The sequence below is a fragment of the Mustela lutreola genome, chromosome 4, assembly GCF_030435805.1.
Source record: "Mustela lutreola isolate mMusLut2 chromosome 4, mMusLut2.pri, whole genome shotgun sequence".
In the NCBI taxonomy this organism is placed as follows: domain Eukaryota; kingdom Metazoa; phylum Chordata; class Mammalia; order Carnivora; family Mustelidae; genus Mustela; species Mustela lutreola.
This window is the reverse complement of record NC_081293.1, coordinates 117736264-117757815: the sequence shown is the minus strand read 5'-3', so window position 1 is coordinate 117757815 and position 21552 is coordinate 117736264. Positions and strand designations below refer to the sequence as shown.

The 21552-nt window shown below is 37.6% G+C and overlaps 1 protein-coding gene across 8 annotated transcripts in view; it reads left to right on the top strand.

Moving 5' to 3' along the window:
- MAGI2 (membrane associated guanylate kinase, WW and PDZ domain containing 2) overlaps positions 1-21552 on the top strand; it is a 1359941-nt gene that overhangs the window by 1102845 nt on the left and 235544 nt on the right. For all 8 annotated transcript variants that reach the window (XM_059170944.1, XM_059170942.1, XM_059170943.1 and 5 more), the window contains one exon: positions 8596-9234. In XM_059170944.1, the coding sequence (XP_059026927.1) occupies positions 8596-9234 (639 nt within the window). The remainder of the gene's footprint in view (positions 1-8595; positions 9235-21552) is intronic.

Sequence of the window (21552 nt, the reverse complement as noted above, 5' to 3'; positions counted from 1 at the left end):
ATCAGCAAATAATCAATGCCTTTAAATTTCCTTTTCTTTCTCCTTTCCAACAAAGTAAAATGCAAGTATTTAAATTTATCTTACCTCACAATGCCAAACACAAAGGAAATGTAAATAGATCGCTGGACTAATTCACATATGCCAGTGAATAATTGTTGAATGTGTGCTGATTAGGCATAATTTTTTTTTTTAACCAAGCTTTTAATTAGGCATCTGCACCGGGTCACAAAAATGAAATTATAAAATTTGATTAAGAAGTCTTTCATTCTTGGGGCACCTGGGTGGTTCAGTGGGTTAAAGCCTCTGCCTTCGGCTCAGGTCATGATCTCAGAGTCCTGGGATCAAGCCCTACATCAGGCTCTCTGCTCAGCAGGGAGTCTGCTTCCCCCTCTTTCTTTGGATCCCTCTCTGCCGACTTGTAATCTCTCTCTGTCAAATAAACTAATAAAATCATAAAAAAAAAATTTAAAAAAAAAGTATTTCATTCTTTTGGGAAATAAGGGGCTATGCCAACATTTTGGTATCCTTTTGCCCACAGTTAGGGTGTTGTAATCACTCGCTGCTTTTATAGAAGATCAAGGAACCCGGGGCAGGCCCCCAGAAGCTTGTCACTTACCTGTTTAATGGCACTACAGAAGTTTCCCAGTTACCTCATAGGAGAGCTCTCCACATTCCCACAAGATGTAGATACTCTTAAAGCTGCACCTTCCACATGATGTTTTTCTGGCTTTTCCATTTTACATGAACAGTAACTAGATGGATGAAAGTGAAATTGCTTGTCCAAGATCACACGGCTATTGAAATAATTTATGCCAGTGCTGATGTTGCGGGATGGTTCATGAGTTTGGGGGGTGGCGGTGCCCTGTCAGCTCTGCCTCAGCCTTCTCAAAGCCTCCTTCCAAGCAGCCTATTTTGGGGGGCTGCAGGAATTTCACTGAATTATTGGTGGATTCCCCTGTTTGCAATATTGGCTTTACCACTTTCCTCCATTAACTTAATCAAAAGAATGTGGCAGTTCATCTCTCTGTTTTCATATTCAGGATTAATATTTTGTCCAGTGTTCATCCTGATAGGATCTGAGGTGCACAAAAGAGTCCTCGAGTCAACATATGTCCTGGACTGTTGTAAATTCTTAACATTTCTGTGGCAGTCTGGAGTTCGATTTTTAAATCTCACCTAATGATCAGAGTGACTTCAGAGAAGTTATGTAACTTCTAGGCTCGGTTTTCCTATGTATAAAGTATAGGTAACAATGCCTATTTGATATAGCTAGGCAAGCTGAGGTTTGTAAATGCCAGATAAATATTATGTGTATTAAATTTTCTAAGTCACTATGATCACAGGTATTTGAGGTGCTGTTAGTGTGGGTAAGTGGGTTGACGAGCTAAGCTGTCAGGAAGACTAGCACACAGGGAGAAGTAATTAATAGTCAACAATAGGAAGTGGCCAGAAAGAAGGTCAGAAAGGTGAGACCCATCTCCAAGGGTAACTAGGCCTTTGTTAGTGGGGACAAGCTGGAGAGAAGCAGGAGGTTGGAAAGAACAGAGCACATCCAGGGGCATGGCTGTGAGCTTGGGCAACTGAGGCACAGACTCGTTTGGAAAGAGGCAGGAGTTAATGAAAATATAGACCAAGAGCCTTATATGCTGTGCTAGACTATTTGGACTCTATTCTCTGTCTATGAACAGGCACTGAAGGATGTTAAGTAGGAAAAATAACTCAGGAAATAGAGAAGATGAGTTGCCAGGGAAGCAGGTAGAAGGCAGGACCAGTGCTTTGCCGCCAGTGACACTCATCTTTGACCAGCACAATACTTACACTCTCTTGGTTCCTGAGCCAATACTGACCAGAGGAGGGTTTTTGTTGGTGGTGGTGTTGTTTTTTAATAAACATATAATGTATTTTTATCCCCAGGGGTACAGGTCTGTGAATCGCCAGGTTTACACACTTCACAGCACTCACCGTAGCACATACCCTCCCCAATGTCCATAACTCCACCTCCTTCTCCCTCCCCCCCACCCAGCAAACCTCAGTTTGTTTTGTGAGTTTAAGAGTCACTTACGGTTTGTCTCCCTTCCAATCCCATCGTGTTTCATTTATTCTTCTCCTATCCCCCTAACTCCCCCATGTTGCATCTCCACTTCCTCATATCAGGGAGATCATATGATAGTTGTCTTTCTCTGATTGACTTATTTCGCTAAGCATGATACCCGAGGAGAGGTTTTTATTAAGAATCCCATGTACTCCTAAAGGTCTGTATGGAGTAGGATTAGGGAACTCCATAACCCCGCAGGCTCACTGTATCATGTCGTATACTAAACTTCCCTTTCCTCTTTCCCTTGTTTTTTCTGCTATGACATCAGGAAGGCCAGCTAAAAAAAAGTGTTGCAGAAGTTCCTACAATAGATGGTAAGGTCCTGACCTCAGATGGTGGAAATAGGAAAAGAAAGGAAGGAACCCGTTGCAGACATAGCTAAGAGGTAGATCCAGAGCCTTTGTCAGAATTTCAGGGTAAAAAAAACTACCTTATAGATCATCTGGTTCAGTCTTCTCTTTTTATAACACTGTGCCTGAGTCACAGTAGTAGTTGAGTATAGTAAATATTTGTTGAATAAATTAATAAATAAATGAGGGATAAGACCCAGAGATGTGTTGACAGCACTGATTACTAACATACCTAGCATAAAGACATAAATCTCTTGACACCCAAGTCAGTGCTCTCTCCATAGGCCACACTTGGTTTTAGAATGTTAAAAAAATAAATAAATAAAACATTCTCAGAACCTTCTTTTAGTGCTATGGCTCAATTCACTTCATTTTCATTCACAATGTGACTTAAAAGGTAGCATACCAGAATTAATAAACTAAGGCTCTTCTGATGAAGGCATTTTGTCCTACCTCTTATACCTTCATAATCTGAGTATTTGTTTTTGGCATTTCTGCATAGGCATTCTGCAATGTCACAAAGTGAGAAAGGTCTAGAGAGAAATACTCAAGGCTCTTCGTGCATCTGGTACAACACGATGCTTCCCTTTGGAGAATAAACTATATTAAGGGCAGTTATTTTCAATTTAATTGAAGTCTTGAGTAGCACACCCTCACAAGTATATGTCACAATTTATTATGTTTGGAGGGACTGTAGAATAGAAAGAGAATGAATATTCAGTATTATAATAAAATTTCCTATTACAATAAAATTTATATGATTATTATTATAAAAAACATAAATATAAGATTCAGAAAAGAATGACAGGTCAGTTGAATCTTATTGGCTAGAGACAAACATCAAAAAATAATTTTTCAATGTAGAGTGCATGTAATTGGTGGGATGGGAATAGTGGGTGAGATTTTTTTTTTTTCTTTTAGCAAAAAAATGTAGATGACTTGGCAAAAACACAATTCTGAAACAATAAAGGCAGCAAGGTCAGCTATGTAATCTATTCCAGTTTTCCTCTGATTAAATCTTTCTGTCCTTTATTCAATACAAATATATTCTAAATACCTGAAGAGTTCCAAACATAGTAATATCACTCTATAAATTTTGTGGGAGGTAACTTGGAATAGGTAGAAAACTCCCACAAAGGAATAAAGTCAGAGGTGAATTTGTACTGACAAACATGAGGTTATAGCAATCGGAGCAGGAATAATAGGAGATATCTTTGAAAAAAAGTGAAGGAAAGGATGAATCATTTGGGATGGAATTACACCCAGAAAGGAAGTTCCCCTGAGGGGAGAGGAATAGCAGAATTCAAGTAAAAGGCAAGGAGCAAGTTGTAAATTGTGAGCAGTTAAGAAACAGGCGCCACAAGAATGGGAACTTACTGGGTGGTGAAGACAAAAATAAGCTGGAAAGCCTGCTAGTAAAGAGCGTTAACCAGCACATCTAAAGGTTGAGTCGTTTGAGCTTAGTGGAGGAGGCTACGGGATGAAAATGGAATGTGAAGGAAGCAATTCTAGTCTCGTCCAAGATGGTGGCTAATGAAGGTAGACAGCAAGTGGTAAGTGAGAGAGGTTAAAAAGGAAGCCTCTGCACACCACCGTGACTCAACAAATGTGGGAGGAGAAGAAAGAAGTATAAAAATAACTGCACTTGAAGCACTGCTTTATGAAAAGTGCCCTGCTTTATCCAAAATAATGAAGTACCCAAGAGGTATCCGGTAGTGTATTTTGATTCCCATGACTAAGAGAGAGACCAGTTAGCTTGGCACGTGCTTTCATACAGGCCAGCAGTTTTCAACTTCTGCTTCATCAGCCTGACTCTCCTTCACTGTCACTTTGAAATCTCTTCATTGGGAATCAGGTCCTTATGAGATCAGCTCTGCTGGAGACTCCAAGCTCATCAGTCACTCCAAATCTGACCCAGAGGCCCAAGGTCAGTGGTCCCAAAACATCTGGCCCCAATAGGGCCTAAAGTGAATGGCCACACAGGCAACAGTGTAAACTTGCAGGTTAGATGGCACTAAAAATGTGTGCTTGGCTTCCGAAAGAAAAGCACCATTTTATTTTTATGGAGAGCCCTTCCTTGGTAAAATTAAAAGTGTTCTCACAAGCATGATCTCATTCTCACAGTAGCCGTGTGAAAGAGGAAATGGAGGAGATATTTTAATTCCCATTTTATAAAAGAATAAATTGAGAGGGGGAGAGATCAAGTGACTCTTTTCCCAATTCTCCCTCTTAAATAGGCCAACGGGGCTTGAGCTAGAGCCAGTTTTCCTAATGATGTCTCTCTCTCTCTCTCTCTCTCTCTCTCTCTCTCTGTGTATTCTGAAGCCCAGTCTATCCTAAGACTTGGCATGGCAACATCAGATGGCATGTACCAGGTGGTTCATATTTTTATTTCACAATATATAAGTGACATTCATATAGCACAATCTATAAATATCCTACCCAATTAGTACTATCTGAACAGGCAAATGTTTGCTTACAAATCCATCTACAGTTGTGGGATGACACAATGTCTAGGCATCTATATACATATTTTTAAGTGAGCTGTTGAGCACTGTCAAGTTGTTAGTTTTAATCGTGTGATAACTGACCACGGATCTTTCACATTCAGAAAGCTTCTGCATAGCTCCATAAAGATACCGCTTTATCACTGCTTGCTTGATGACTTGAAAAATTGCTCTGAATGGAAAATATCCATAAATTTTAAAAGGCAGTCTTACAAGAACCACAAATAGTTCTCATTCTGTTTCTAAATAGCAAGATCACATTAAAACTCAAAAATAGATAACATTAATCACTATAATTCAAATAACTACTCTCTAGACCTGGCAGGGAACCTTGAGAGCTTAGTTCTTTTTTCCTATGAATTTCTGGCATAGCATGCTTGGGGGGTGGGGAGTTTGTTAACAGTATTTAAAGTTAGGGAAAACCTTAGCGGAAAGTGGCATTTGTTGCCTTCCTGTCTTTTATCTGCCCACTCAGAAACCCATACTCAGCCTTGATTATGACTGTGGTGGGAATAACTGGTGGGACTGTGCTGATTTTTATAGAAGGATATAACCAAGGACAGATAATAATTACTAAAATAGCAGTCATCCTTTGCATAACAATTTGCAGTTTACAGACCTTGTCACCTGCACAATCTCATTTTTTTTTCCCATAGAACAATACATTGCTATTATTATTGTTCCTCATTATTGTGAAGAATGTGAGTCACAGAGGATTTAAGTGAGTTTTGAAAGTCACACAGCTAGGAAGTGATGGAGCTGGAAATCGGACCAAAGTTTTCTGACGCCCTATCCCATGGAATGTCAGCTGTACCATGCAGCCTCCCAAACCTACCAAAAATGTTGGGTCAAGAATGGAGATGGGCAGAAAAGTACTCAATCTGTTTTAAAAAAAAAATTTTTTTAAGGACTAGCCAAATAGGTAAAAATGAGGAAATGAGGTATACTAAAGAGGAAACCCAAATGGCCAATAAACATATGAAAAGATGCTCACCCTCACTAGCAGTCAGGGAAATGCAAATTAAAACCGTGATCACACCCATTAGAGCAATGAAAATTAAGTCTGAGAATGCCAAGTATTGTATCAGATAGGGAGCAATGAAAATTCTGATATGCCAGAAATGGGAGTGTAAATCAATTTGACCTATTTTGCTAGCCATTTGCCATGATAGAACGAAGTTGAAGAAGCATGTGGTCTTGGCCCAGCAATTCAACTCCAAGGTCCATACCTCAGAAAAACTCCACCGCAAGTGCACAAGGGCCATGGAAGTAGATTATTAGCAGAATTATCTTTAGTAGCCAAAAATTCACAAGAACCCAAGCATCTATTAACATAAGAATGGACAAATATTAATAAAATAGTGATATAGCCATCCGAAAATAATCTGTTGCAATGAAAATTAATGAACTAGAGGTAAAAATAGATAAGTATCACAAATACATTTGGAAGGAAATTACAGAAGATTAATATATATACCATTTACAATGATTTTAAAATGTACAAAGCCATCTTTGGGAGATATTATTATTTAGGGATTAAATATTGCCTAGGGACATTATTTACAGGTACGTAGATTGTCATAAAAACAAAATGCATGTGAATAATGCAGGACAGTGACTATAATTGGCGAGGGCAGTAGGTGGGAGAGAGGTGCTAGCCGGGACCACAGCTCATATGTTCAGTGTTCTCATCATTGAGTTGGACGGTGGTACACGGTATTTATTATTCTCTCAACCTTGGAATGTGTAAAATAGATGATCCTAACTTTAAAGGTAGAAGAGGCAGGGAGAAAAGAAAAAAGTGTGTCTGGATCAGCTACTTCAACAGACCCATTGAAAATGATGCCAGAGAGTCCCCGTTTGCCGTGGTCTGCTGACAATCACAGTCCCAGAGAAAGGATGCTCATCCCAACTCAACCCTCGTCCTGCTCCAAAATCCACCATTACACCAACACCCTTTCTGATATACATAATTGAAGTGTGAAGTTCCATCTAACCAATCACGGCGTCTGTGACATTTTCTAGAATCACACTTAAGCTGGATCCCAGAAAATGTTTGTTTGACTTTTCTGTCTTTATATCTTTAGCACTTTCAAGCAGATCTCTAGCATTTGAGAGGAGTGAATGTTAGTTAACTGAGTCTATGTTGTTGAAAGTATTTTACTCAAGAATGTTTTATTCATAGAATTATTTATTTTAGAATGCATAGAGTGAAGTAATCATTTCATATCAGACACCTAAGAAAAGCTAAAAAAGTAACTCTGAAAGTTTAACTCTGTTTTTACATTTTTGATGTTTGCAATTCTGATGGGCAAGGATGTCTCAGAATGAAATCCCTAGCCATTTACTCTACCCACTTCAGAATTACCCCAATAAATTAACGTCTGCTGAGTTACTCATTTGACAGTCTGTGAAAACATGTCTTTTATATCCCTCATATACTGCTCAGCGTAGTCAGTCACAATCCCAATTTGCAAGTTCAACTCTCAAATATTATGGTTTGTGAGAATAAAAATATCCACTCATAATAGAACAGTTCTCTATAAATAAAATTGATACTCATACATAATTGAAATTTTTAAACAATTATCTCAAGCGTGTTTTTACTGTATCTTAAGGAGGAAATATTGTTTTTCAGAGTTTTTATTTTATAATGAATAATTAATATTCAGGGTATTTTTAACTTCCTAAAGTTACCTTCTATCCAGTGGGCTTCTGTAACTCTACGATAATTCATTGGGGAGAGAGGACAAATGCCTTATTCAAGAAGATCTACAGGAATATTAATTAATTTAAGATCAGAAGATGAGTTTATGGCAGCCTCTTGTTTGAAAGCCAGGGCCCCAAATCTCCTCCATCCGAGCTTGGCAATTGTAATATTAGTAGTGGTCCACATTTACTGGGCACTCACCATGTGTCAGATACAATACCAAACACTTTCCCTGCATTATCTTATTTAATCCTCACAACAACTTTACAAATGAGGAACGGTGGCTCAAAGTAGGCATGCCACTTGCCCCAATCACATATCTGCTAATTAGTAGAGCCAGGATATGGACCTGGGTCCCTGATCCCAGAACTAGTTCTCTTGACCTTTACTTGTGCATACATGGAGCCTTTGTAAACACATCTTACTATAGATGGAGAAAATAAATGGGCAACATGTTTCCTCTTCCATGAAAAAGAAAAATAGCAGTTGACTCGTCAACTTAGACCAAAAAAACCGTGTACCGGGGCTTTTAAATACAAAACTTATGACCACCACTTCTCAATAGTTTGCAAAGTCCATTAACTGAATTGCACTGAAGATGGAAATGAAGATGAAAAAGAAGCATAGAATGTGTGCTTCCTCAAGGTCCAAATTCTTCCAAACCTTTCTTTCTGAACACAAAGCTGTTTCTGAGCTCCAAGTATAAACACATAGCATTTTTTTTTCATCATTTGATTATCGTGTTTGTTGGCAGACCTGTTGGTAACCTTGAGTCACCTACAGTGAATTTAAATATTATTCTAATTGATTTCCTTCCTGCTTACTGAGAAACAGAGTGCCTCTTTTACTAGTCTCATAAATAATTCCATTTCTCTATGTCAACTTTAATTGAACTTACCTCATGTTGTCAATCTCTTTCTTTTTTCCTTGCAGGTGATGTCATTGTCTATATTAATGAAGTTTGTGTCCTTGGACATACTCATGCAGATGTAGTCAAACTTTTCCAGTCTGTTCCTATTGGTCAGAGTGTCAACCTGGTACTGTGTCGTGGCTACCCTTTGCCCTTTGATCCTGAAGATCCTGCTAACAGCATGGTGCCACCCCTTGCAATAATGGAGAGGCCACCTCCAGTGATGGTCAATGGAAGACATAACTATGAAACATACTTGGAATACATTTCTCGGACCTCACAATCGGTTCCAGATATAACAGATCGGCCGCCTCATTCTTTGCACTCAATGCCAGCTGATGGTCAACTAGATGGCACGTATCCACCACCCGTCCATGACGACAATGTGTCTATGGCTTCATCTGGGGCCACCCAAGCTGAACTTATGACCTTAACCATTGTGAAAGGGGCCCAGGGCTTTGGCTTCACTATTGCCGACAGTCCTACAGGACAGCGGGTGAAACAAATACTTGACATTCAGGGATGCCCTGGCCTGTGTGAAGGCGACCTCATTGTTGAGATCAACCAGCAGAATGTACAGAACCTGAGCCATACAGAAGTAGTGGATATACTTAAGGACTGTCCTGTTGGAAGTGAGACTTCTTTGATTATCCATCGAGGAGGTAAGATAAACACGACTCACTAATAAAATATGCACGTAAAATAGTAAGACTGTTACAATACTATCATAAAAAAGGAATTTCCCCAGAGATGAGTAAAATCATACTTTAAAAAATGAAAGTCAAAGAATAGGAGAGAAAAACAAGAGTCTAGAAGCAGTGGTTTTGTTTTGTTTTGTTTTAATTTTGAGAATATATATTTTCTTCCTATTTTATATTCAACACAGTAAAAGTAGTGCTTTCTGTCTTACAAATGTATCTTAGTATGCAGTTGGAGGGTAAAGCCTAATCCGCAAATATATTTGGTTTATATTCCAAAAGTTCATTATATATTGCTTATAGAGATCCCAAACTGGTTTCCCATTGTCTTAATCAAGAAATCTAGGTTCTTCCAATCTAGTCAATGCTCTGTATTGTGCTTAGGATTCTAGTTAGCAAGTGGAAGCTGGTTCAACCCCTGCCAAGTTCAAATGTAGTCTTGTAATCCCCATAAGGACCTTTGGGAACTGGTTGCCACAGAAAAATCTTTTCAGAATCATGAACAGGGATGCTTAGGACACTTCTTCCACTAGGAAGGTTCTCCTCCAGCAATAATTTCTCGTGGTGCCTTCCATGACCTGGGAAGGAAGTTATGGAACCCAGTTAGGGCTGAAGTTCTAAGCTGGGTGTTCTGGCTGAACTATAGAAATCGGAGCAGTGAGGAGGGTGGGAAGAACTCTGAGTCCTGGGGGTTTCCTCCCTTCTACCTTCAGGGGAAGGAAATGGGGCTAAGTGGAAGCCCTCCTTCATTCCTCTGCTACTTTGCTGTTAACTGTCAGTGACACTAGGGAGAGAAATGAGGGGAGGGCCACAGACAGGAAGGATACTTGAAAAGAGTATAAAAGAAAAGGCTCAGGCTAAGTCCTGGTTTTCTGGGACTTGGGACACTTAAAAGTCCAGGAGCCTCAGAAGCCTTGTCTGTTATATTGGGATGATAATACTCCTTAACCTGGTGGTCGTGTTCTTTATATCGAATGGCCCACAGTAGGTGTTCATGAAATGTGTGTTGAGCACAAAGGAGTCCCGAAGCTCTAGGAAGGGTGGGGCACAGGTAGCAGCACTTCGAGGAACTCAGGCGTGAAGAACACACATGTGGCCAACCTATGTGATTGTCCATTCAGAACACTAAAAACAGCATGAAAACCCTGTCAGTTTGAAATGCAAAGGAAAGCAGTCAGAGCTTGAAAGAAGCACCTTTTATGATTTATTTGGGCCTCACTGCAGGTGTTTCCACTTCAAGGAGGTATTTACATTATTGATTCCTTGTGTGAAAGTGGACGACAAATACTAGGCATTTTTTGAGCAACACTGCACAAAGTATTATGTCCCTATATTAAAAAGGGAAATTATGATAGCAGAAGTCTTAAATTTGACCTTCTTAAGGCGTTGTTACAGAATAGCACTCGAATCTTTATAATTAAATATTGACAATGTATTTTAATTTCTCCCATTGCTTGTGTAAGATTAAAACAAATATTCTTAATTAAAGCCATATCTTTGTAGCATGCAGCTGAAAAGCAAATCTTTGTAACAGATTCTTGATATTAAAAGGTATACTGAAAACCACTGTATAGTGTAGCCATTCTATGAGTCATAGAAGCAAATTTGGATACATATCCTATATAATGACTTCTTTTTAAAGGCATGGCATAGCAGGAAAAAGTACTTTGAAATCATTAATATATATATAAATGCCCACTATCAGATAGACAACCCTATACTTGCTCTTTTTTTCCCTCTAGTTTTCCCACCTCTCCTTTAATCCTCTGGGATGTCAACTTTTATTTGCATTTTGCTTATGGTTAGGGTTAGGAATTGGTTTTTATTTTGTGGCTGATGCAGACCTGCAGAATGTAGTACCCTGTAATGCTTAAAGTACTTCTAGTCAAAAACCTCTCATGTTTCCCCAAATTCCCACAATTTGCACTCATCCTCTCTGAAATTATAAGGAACTAATACCATGGTTTTTGTGATGAAATTTTTCACAATTATTTTGGCTATTCTAGATTCTTTCCATTTTCATATAAATTTGGGGGTCATCTTTTGCTTTCTCTTATTATAGGCTACTCCTAAGTGCTCATAGCCTCATTCAGATACATACAGACATTCAAGAGTAGAGTCACATGCCTGGGTCCTTCTATCAGAATTGTGGTTCTTTGTTTTAATTATTTATGAGGATTTTTAGTTTAATTTTTTTTTAGACAGTGTCTGAAGAGGTATCCAGTGAAAAATAATTCTCTTTCCTGTCCCAGACTTTCAGTCCTTTTTTCAGAGGCAGACAAGTTTTTTGAATATATACTTCCAGAAATGTTGTGGTCCTAAGGAGCACACGCATGAATATAGGTAGTGTGTTTACTATAAATGATATGATATTATACACACAAATGTCTAGCTCTAAATATCTTGGTTATGAGGGTATATTTCATTTTTAACACTACTGTGAAGTAACTTATATAACATAAAATTAACCCACTTAAATTATATACATCATTAAGTTTCACTAAAATGGTATTTTTTGTGTATGTAACAGTCCCCGTAATCCTTAGAACATCCATCATCTCAAATTGTCTCAGACCCGGAAAATCACTAAGATGCTTTCTGGATAGTTTTGCCTTTCTGTAAATTTTTCATAAATGGAATCACACAGGGACACCTGGGTGGCACAGTAGGTTAGGTTAAGCGCTGGGCTGTTGGCTTCTGCTCAGGTAGTGATCTCATCACAGTGGTGAGATCAAGCTCGCATTGGGCTCCGTGCTCAACGCAGAATGCACTTTAAGAGTCTTTCTCTCCCTCTGCCCTCCCGCTTGTGCGTGTTCTCTCTCTCTCTCTCTCTCTCTCTCTTGGAAATAAATAAATAAATCTTTAATTCAATCAATCAGTCAATCAATGGAATCAAACAGTATATAGTCTTTCACCTAACATAATGCTCCCGTGATTCCCCCATGCTGAAGCATGTGTGAGCAGTGTGTTTCTTTTTATCACTGGGTAGTTAGTGTTCCATTATATGGATCTACCACTTTTTGAAATCCATTCACAAACGGATGGACATTAGAGTCGTTTTCAGGTTTTGACATTCATAAGTAATGTTGCCGTGAACACTTCGATGTAAGTGTTTGTATGTGCCTATGTTTTTGTTTTTCTTGATGAGATACCTAGGAGTGATACTGCCAACTTATGTGACAAATATAAATTTAAATTGTTAAGAAATTGCCACAATGTTTTCCAAAGTAACTATACCATTTTACATTCCCCACTAGTAATATATGAGGTTTCCAGTTTCTGCCCATTGTTGCCCTAGTCGGTAGTCTTAATTACAGTCATTCTAGTGTCTGTATAATGATAACTTTTTTGTAATTTTAATTTACATTTCTCAATTTTTTATGTGTTTACCACATTCTCATGTGTTTATTAACATTCATATATCTTCTTTGATAGCATGACTACTCAATATTTTGCCCATTTGAATATTTATTGGGCTATTTATCTTCTTATTATGTTGTTAAAGTTCTTTATATATTCTGATTACATGTCTTTCCTAAGATATATGGTTTGCAGATATTTTCTCCCAGTCTGTGGCATGACTTTTCATTTTCTTAATGGTTTCTTTTGAAGCATGGAAGTTTTTAATTTTAATGAAGTCCAATTTATCAGTGTTTTCTTATGTGGATTATTACTTTGGTATTATATCTATGAAATCTCTGCCTGACCCGGGGTCACAAACTTTTTCCCGCTTTCTTTTAGAAGTTGTATAATTTCAGCTCCTGCATTTAGATCTCTAAATCATTTTAAGGTCACATTTGTGGATGGTGTGAGGTAAGAGTTGAATGCATTTTGTTGGATATGGGTATTTCATTGTTCTAGAGCTATTTGTTGGAAAAAAAATAAAACCTGTCCTTTCCTCTTGGATTGTTTTGTGGCACTTTAATATTTTATTATACTAGCATGAATGTGAGGATTTATTTCTAGACTTTAACCTGTTCTATTGATCTGTATGTTTGTCCTTCTGATAATGCTGTACTTTATAGATTCCTTTAGCTTTTATATTAAGTCTTGAAAGTGTGACTCTTCTTTTTTCTCCTTTTTCACAATTATCTTGGCTATTCTAGATTCTTTCCAGTTTCATATAAATTTAGGGATCATTGTTCTTATTTTATTTGTTTTAAATAAAAGGACTGTGGAGATTATGGTGTTGCTCAAATACGCAGAAGAATTTGTGAAGAATTGCCAAGCTAACACTGAATGTCTCAATTCATAAATGGTATATCTCTCATTTATTTGAATCTCCTTCAATTTCTTCCAGCAATGGTTTGTAGTTTTCAATGCTCAGAGCTTACACTTCTTCTGTCAAACTTAATCCTTTCTGTTTTATGATTTTTAACATTATTGGGAACAGAATTATTTTCTTAATGTCATTTTCAGATTGTCATTTGTGAATACATAGAAATACATTTGATTTTGGGGGGGGGGGATCTTGTACATTGCAACCCAGTTACGCTCACTTACTTCTGGAGGTTTTTTATAAATTTCACAAGATTATTTACATAGATTATTATGTTGTCTGATGGTACAGTCTTATTTCCTCCCTTCCAGTTTATATGCCTTTGATTCTTTTATCTTGCCTTATAACACTAGCTGGACCTCCACTATGATGTTTCATGGAAGTGATTATGAGCAGACATCCTTGTTTCATTGTCAGTTTGGGGGGAAAGCATTAATCTTTCACCACTAAGTATGATTTTAGGTGCAGGTTTTTTATGTGCCCTTCATCAGGTTGAGAAAGTTCAGGTGTATACTTAGTTCATTGAGAATTTTAATAATCAACTTATTTTGGCTTTGAACAAAAGTTTGTTGGCTTTTTTTTCCCCCTGAAACTATTGTTTGTTTGTTTGTTTATTTGTTTCCTGATCATGTGGGGTTTGTTTGGGGTTTTTTTTAACCTTTTATTAACACAGTGTTGCAAAGCCTGGGAGACTCAGTCTGCCTTTGGCTCAACTCATGTTTACAGGGTCCTGGGATGGAGTCTCACATCTGGCTCCGGGCTCAGCAGGGAGCCTATTTCTCCCTCTGCTTGCTGCTCCCCACCTGCTTGTGCTCTCTTTCTCTCTCTTTCTGACAAATAAATAAAATCTTTTAAAAAGTACAATGTTATACATTACATAATTTAATTTTTTTTTACTCCTTCTGCTGCTGTGCCCCCAACTGCTTGTGCTCTCCCTCTCACTCTTTCTGACAAATAAAATCTTAAAAAAAATACAATGTTATACATTACATAATTTTACAAATTTTTTACGGGAGGAGGAGCATAAGGAGAGGGAGAAAGAGAGAATCTTTCAAGCAGACTCCACGCTGATTGTGGAGCCCACGCGTGACTCAATCTCATAACCCCGAGATCTAGTCTGAGCCAAAATCAAGAGTTGATGCCCAACTGACTGAGCCACCGAGGTGCCCCTCCATGATTTTTAGATGTTGAACTAATTTTTGCATTCTGATATAACCCCATTTGTGGATAATCCTCTTTGTATGTGGTAGACTTTCACTTGCTTATATTTTATTAAGAATTTCTGAACCTACTCAGGGAGAGATTTTTCTTCAGTTTTCTTGTCACATGGTGTCATTGTCTGGCTTTTGTGTCAGGATAATCCTGGCCTCATCACAGGACTTGCAAGTGTTCCTTCTCTTTTTTCTGAAAGAGTTTGTGTGGGGCCAATATTGGTTCTTCCATAAAAGTTCGATAGAATTTACCAGTGAAGCCATCTGGTAAAAAAGACTTTTGTTTATTAATTAAACTTATTTTCTAGATTTAGGCCTATTCCAATTTTCCAATCTTCTTCAGTTTTTGGTAATTTGTTTACATTCAGGAATTTTTACAGTTCATCTGAGTTGTCAAATTTGTTTGCATAAAGTTTTCTTTACAAAATTTCATAAAATTGCTCCCTAAGAACCGGCTTTGAGATTCATTGTTTTTTTATTTCAGTGTGTTCCACTCTGATCTATTTGCTTGATGATTGATTTACTTTGCCTTGCTGTCTTCAAGCTTAGATGAATGAGTCTAGTCCTCTCTTTCTAATAAAAACATTAAAGCTATAAATTACACTGTAAGCACTTCTTTAGCTTAATTTCATAAATTTTGATATACTGTTTTCTTTTTCATCCAGTTCAAGGTATTTTTTTTTTATTTCCCTTATAATATCTTTCTTGATGTATAGGGTAACTTAGAAATGTGTTATTTAGGAGTGCCTTGATGGCTCAGCGTGTTAAAGCCTCTGCCTTCAGCTCAGGTCATGGTCCCAGAGTCCCGGGATGGAGCCCCGCATTGGGCTCTCTGCTCAGCAGGGAGCCTGTTTTCTCCTCTCTCTCTGCCTGCCTCTCTGCCTACTTGTGATCTCTGTCTGTCAAATAAATAAGTAAAATCTTTAAGGGGTGCCTGGGTGGCTTAGTGGGTTAAAGCCTCTGCCTTCAGCTCAGGTCATGGTCCCAGAGTCCCGGGATGGAGCCCCGCATTGGGCTCTCTGCTCAGCAAGGAGCCTGCTTCCTCCTCTCTCTCTGCCTGCCTCTCTGCCTACTTGTGATCTTTGTCTGTCAATTAAATAAATAAAATCTTTTAAAAATTTTTTTTAAATTTTTTAAATTTTGAAAATAAAAAAAGGGAATGTGTTATTTTTCAAACATTTAGGATTTCTCAGTTCTTTTCTGTGAATTTCTAATAATTTTTTCTTGGAGAAAAATATGTTTTGTATTATTTCAGTCCTTTTCATTGTGTTGAGACTTCTTTCATGGCCTAGTTCCTTTTTTAATGTAAAAATTTATCTTAGAGTAGTAAAATATATCTCCTTATTTTCAATAGCGTATTTAATTGGATACTTACTAATGGACATTTTGATTAATTTTAGTCTTTTTCTGTTATAAAAAAAATTCATGTCTCTTTGCACATCTATCTCTGCAGAAGAGAGTCAATCTATAGTGTAGATTTATTCTTTCTTTCAACAAATATTTCTTGAGTGTCTAATATGTATTGGGCACCTTTTTGGCACTGGAGATAAAGCAAAAAACCAACCACATTCTTTTACTTATGGTGTTTTGTTTTGTTTTGTTTTTCTGAAAGAGAGAATGAAAGGAAGAGAAAGACAAATGAAAAATAAATGCCACATAAATATGCTTTTTGTTTACTTATTTCATATCACCCCTCCCCTTAGAATTTTATTCCCAAATATTAATTTTATAACCAGTTACCTTACTAAGTTATCTTAATTGTTTCTTAGGTATCTTTCAGTTCATTTCATGGAATTTGGAAGCATGCAATCACACGACCTACAAATAAGAATCACTTTGCCTTCTCCTTTTCTATTTGCATACCTCTGATTTGTCTTATTTAATACATTTGACTGTTACTTCATGAATACTGTTAATTAATAGTGGAAATTATGGAAATTCCTGTCTTATTCCTGGCTTAAATGAAGCTGTCTCATTTTAAACAGTTAACACAATGTTGGCTTTTTATTTGAGATGAATATTTACCATGTTAAAGAAATACCCCCCATTCCCATTTCATTAACAATCTTTTATCAAAAATGTATAGTGAATTTCATCAAAAACCAGAAAAAAAAAAGACAATTACAGAGATGATCAGTATTCTCCCCTTTGATTTACACTGTGATCAATTGAAGTAAGAGATTTATTAGTATCGAACTATCCTTTCATTCCTGGAGTAAACTATATAATCTTACAATGTTCTCCTAGTTTCTATTTCTTTATATATAACTTTGCACCAACATTCATATATGAGGTTTTTCTGAAGTTTTCTTTTTTGACTTTTGTTTTGTTTTGGCTCGTTTTTTACTGTTAAGGTTTGCTATCAGAGTGATGCCGGTGTCATAAAAGCAATCAGTAACAGTATTTCTGTCTCTGCTGAAAAACAATTTAAGTAACATTGAATTTATTTATTTTTTGAAGATATAATACACCTTTGAAATGATCAGGTTTCAGTGGGTTGACTTTTGTCTTTGGTCTGGTTTGGTGAAGGAGAGTAATACCTTTTACAACTTTCTCAAATTTTTCCATAGTAATTAATCTTAGAGTTTCTATCTTGGCTGGACTCAGTTTTTATCATTTATGTTACCCTATAAAATTGTCTCTTTTATTCATTTTTTAAAGTGTGTTTAAATAGAATTGAATTGGGTATTTTCTAATTTTGTCTTCATTGTCCACATTACCTAAGTTTATTTCTATTATTCTCATTTCTTATTGGTGTTATTTTTTTTATGAGTTTGACTAACATGTTTTCTACATTAATGGCTCAAGAAACATATAGTTTATTTATAAATAATTTGTTGGCTGAGACACAGCCTAGTAGGTATAAGGACTCATTATACTTTCTGCCTAAGGAGGGTGTTATTTGACGTCTGGAATAAAGCAACTCCAGAGTGATTACTGTAATCAATCCTTGTCATGTATTGCCATCTTATTTATATGAATATGCTCAAAGTCCCCTACTTAATTTGTGAAACTCCCATAAACTGCAGCTAATCTGTATTTGAAAAATTTCCTTTCTCCCTCTGGAAAACATGATCCCAAAGGTTTTCACTAGATCACAATATTCTCTTCATATCCTGACAATGTAATAATTAACGAATATCAGCAGTGTACATCTTCTCTTTCTTTTACATTCAAGCAGAGTTCCGAGTATTTGGGAGACAGCATACACTATATCAGAGCTGTGTTTGAGGGCAAAGCATAAAAATTAGGAGCCCCAAGAATTGTTGTCTATGTAGAGAATTCTTCCTTTAAATTTTTGAAAAAACATTATCAGACAAAAACATTCTATCACAAGTTTTAAATTGCACAGAGAAAATATTAAAGTAAAACTGTAAGAAGAATTGATATTTTTAATGTTGCTAACATTTTTTCCTTTTTTTGCTTGAAATAGTTTTTTCTCTGATTTATTTATTTTTTGCTTATTTTTTTATTATGTTATGTTAGTCACCATACAATACTTCATTAGTTTTTTATATAGTGTTCCATGATTTATTGTTTGCAAATAACTATGGAAGGACCCAGGATGCCTTTGAACAGACAAATGGGTAAAGAAGATATGGTCCATATATGCAGTGAAATATTACTCAGCTAACATTTTTTCTAATTCTTTTTTGTTTGTTTATGTGAAGTTTCAAATTCACATAAAGTTATGAGTATAGTATGAAGAATACCATATACCATTTACCCACCTTGCTGGTAACATTTTGCCCCATTTGCTTAGTAATGTGTGTGTGTGTGTGTGTGTGTGTTTCTGGACCACTGAAGACCAAGTTGTGTAAGTCATATTCTTTTATACCAAATACTTTTTTTTTTTTTAAAGATTTTATTTATCTATTTGACAGAGAGAGACCACAAGTAGGCAGAGAGGCAGGCAGAGAGAGAGAGAGAGGAGGAAGCAGGCTCCCGGCTGAGCAGAGAGCCCGATGCGGGACTCGATCCCAGGACCCTGAGATCATGACCTGAGCCGAAGGCAGCGGCTTAACCCACTGAGCCACCCAGGCGCCCCTTATACCAAATACTTTAATATTTATTTCACATCACTACTTCTTTGGAGAAATGTATAAGCAGCTAATTAGTTAAGGTTATAAAAGATACTTTAAGGAAACACTTAAAATTTTAAAACTACCACCACCACCACAACAAAAACTTCAGAAATTACTAAAACAGCATCAATATTCACCAGTAATAAGGATCAGATATAGGACTCTTTTTGGAAGAGTAAAAGCATGAGTTATTTGAAAAGAGTGCTATCCAGAGAGATAAAGCAAAAATCAAAGTGGATATTCCATAATCAATGTCATGTAATCCAACTTTTTCCACGTGACGTCAGCAGAAAAGAGCATATATGACAGCAAACCAAGTAATAAATCGACTCCATGAGATGAGAACAACCTTGGCATCCTGGCTGCTGTATTAACAAATATGTCCTGAATTTCCAAATAAAAAATCTATTTCTCACTCACATGATTTCCAACGCATGTTTTCCTGGATAGCAGATTTCCTGGGCAGCTCTACTCCACACAGTGGTGCAGGGAACTAGGCTTTTTCTCTCTGGTGGATCTCTATGCCCTAAGATCTTGAAGTTCCCCACTGGGTCCTCTCTAACCAGCCGGTGTACATCACTTCCTCCCGTATTTCATTGACCAGAACCGAGCTCATTAATCACAAAAACTAGGAAATATGGTATCCCTGTATGCCCAGAAATAAGGGAATGGTTTGTGGTCATGCATGTTGTAGCCGTTTTGCTTTTGATATTTCTTATGTGCTGTCTGCACCTTGACCTGCATATCAGGGACATATAACTACCAATTATGTGAAACAAATGAAATATTTTTTGTAACATGATATTGTAGTATGATTCATTGTAGGCTTTTGGGGTACACTCCAGCCAGTGGTGTATGTTTTTTAAACTCGCAAGTTCTTTTCACATTTTCTTTCTCAACCCAACTTTCATGGATAAAGAAACTTAAGACTCAAGTTTCAGTAATTGGCCCAAGTTCAGTGCATGTGTATGTAGGCAGGGGGATGGACAATTTATGTCCTCAAATATAAGAAGTGGGGATAATTATCAGTGAAAAGGATGGGAAATGGCATGGCTCTCATGAGATGTATGCCATATAGGGAAATTGTTGCTCAGATGATCCATAGGGTAAGAGAGACGGGATGCTAGGAATACTTGCGGAGTTGTTATATTAGAAATAGCAGAGGGGCACCTGGGTGGCTTATTGGGGTAAGCCTCTGTCTTCCGCCCAGGTCATGATCTGGTCCTGGGATCAAGCCCCGCATGGGGCTCTCTGCTCAGCAGGTGGCCTGTTTCCCCCCCTCTCTCTGCCTACTTAAGATCTCTTTCTCTGTGTCAAATAAATAAATAAAAACTTAAAAAAATTTTTTTAGAAATAGCAGAAATAGAATCAAATATCTATCTTCTGACTATATCAGATTTCCCCAAATGTTATGAAAAAGTTTTGATGGGTTTTGCTTGGATATGTAGGGTTTATTCACCCATGTGTTTATTCACTTCATAAGTATTTGTGGAGGACCTGCTATGTGCTCAGCACTGGTTTATGTGCTAGAAATATGTCAGTAGTCAAAACAAAGTTCCTGCCTCAAGAAGCTTACCTCCTAGGGGGAAATTAGTAATAAAGAAATACATGTTAAGTAAGTATTTGTTAAATAAACAAAGAAATACATGTCAGAGATAAGAATGAAGACAAACTAAGAAACAGGGTAAAGGAAAGGAGCAGGATGAGCAAGAGAAAGCATTCTCTTTTAGAAAGAGTAATCAAGGGAAGTCATCTGTGAGGCCATTTCCAGGGAAGAGCTTTTCAGGCAGGGGGAAGGCCCTGAGGCAGGACTGTGCCTGATATAGACAAGCAACAAGAAGGAAGCTGGGGCCGGGGGAGGGGGGGGGGGGACCTGACCCAGAGCAGGTTGGAGATGGAATGGCAGAGGAGGTCAGAGAGATTATCGGTGCTATAGGGAGGCAGATTATGTAAAGTCTTGTGTGGCTGTGGGCCATGGAAAGGACTTTAGATTTTACTTCCAGGTGAAATGGGAAGACTTTGGAGTTTTTGAGCAGAGGAGTGAGAAGATAACAACATTTGAAAAGGCTCACTGTGGCTGCTGTGTGAAACATACTGTGGGTGGCCTCAGTCAGTTAAGCGTCTGTCCTCGGCTCAGGTCATGATCTGGGGGTCCAGGGATCAAGTCCCACATCCGGCTCCCTCCTCAGCAGACAGTCAAATAAAGAAAATCTTTCAAGAAAAGAAACTGTGGGTAGACAAGGATGGAAACAGGTAACAAGAATCAGCTTTCATGGCAATCCAAAAGAGAGATGAAGAGAGATTGAAGGAAGGTAGGCATGGAGGTGGTTAAAAAATGGATTCTGAATATATCTCAAAGGAAAATTAGCGAATTCTGATTTGCTGATGAATGGAATGTGAGATACACGGGAAGGACAGGAATCAAAGACTGTAAAATTTTGACCTAAGCAACTGGAAGAACAGAGTTGCATTTTCCTGATATAATGAACATGATGGGTGGAAATGCTTATGGAGCGTTGTAGAGAGATCAAAAGTCCAACTGGGGACATGCTGAGCTTGAGATACATGTTAGCTCTCCAAGTGATGATGACTGGTGTGGACAGCATTTAAAGCTGGAGACTGAATGAGAACATTTGGGGAGTAAGCACAAATCAAGAAGAGAAGCATTCCTAGGACTGAGGCCCTCTTAAGCTTCAACTTCGGAGAT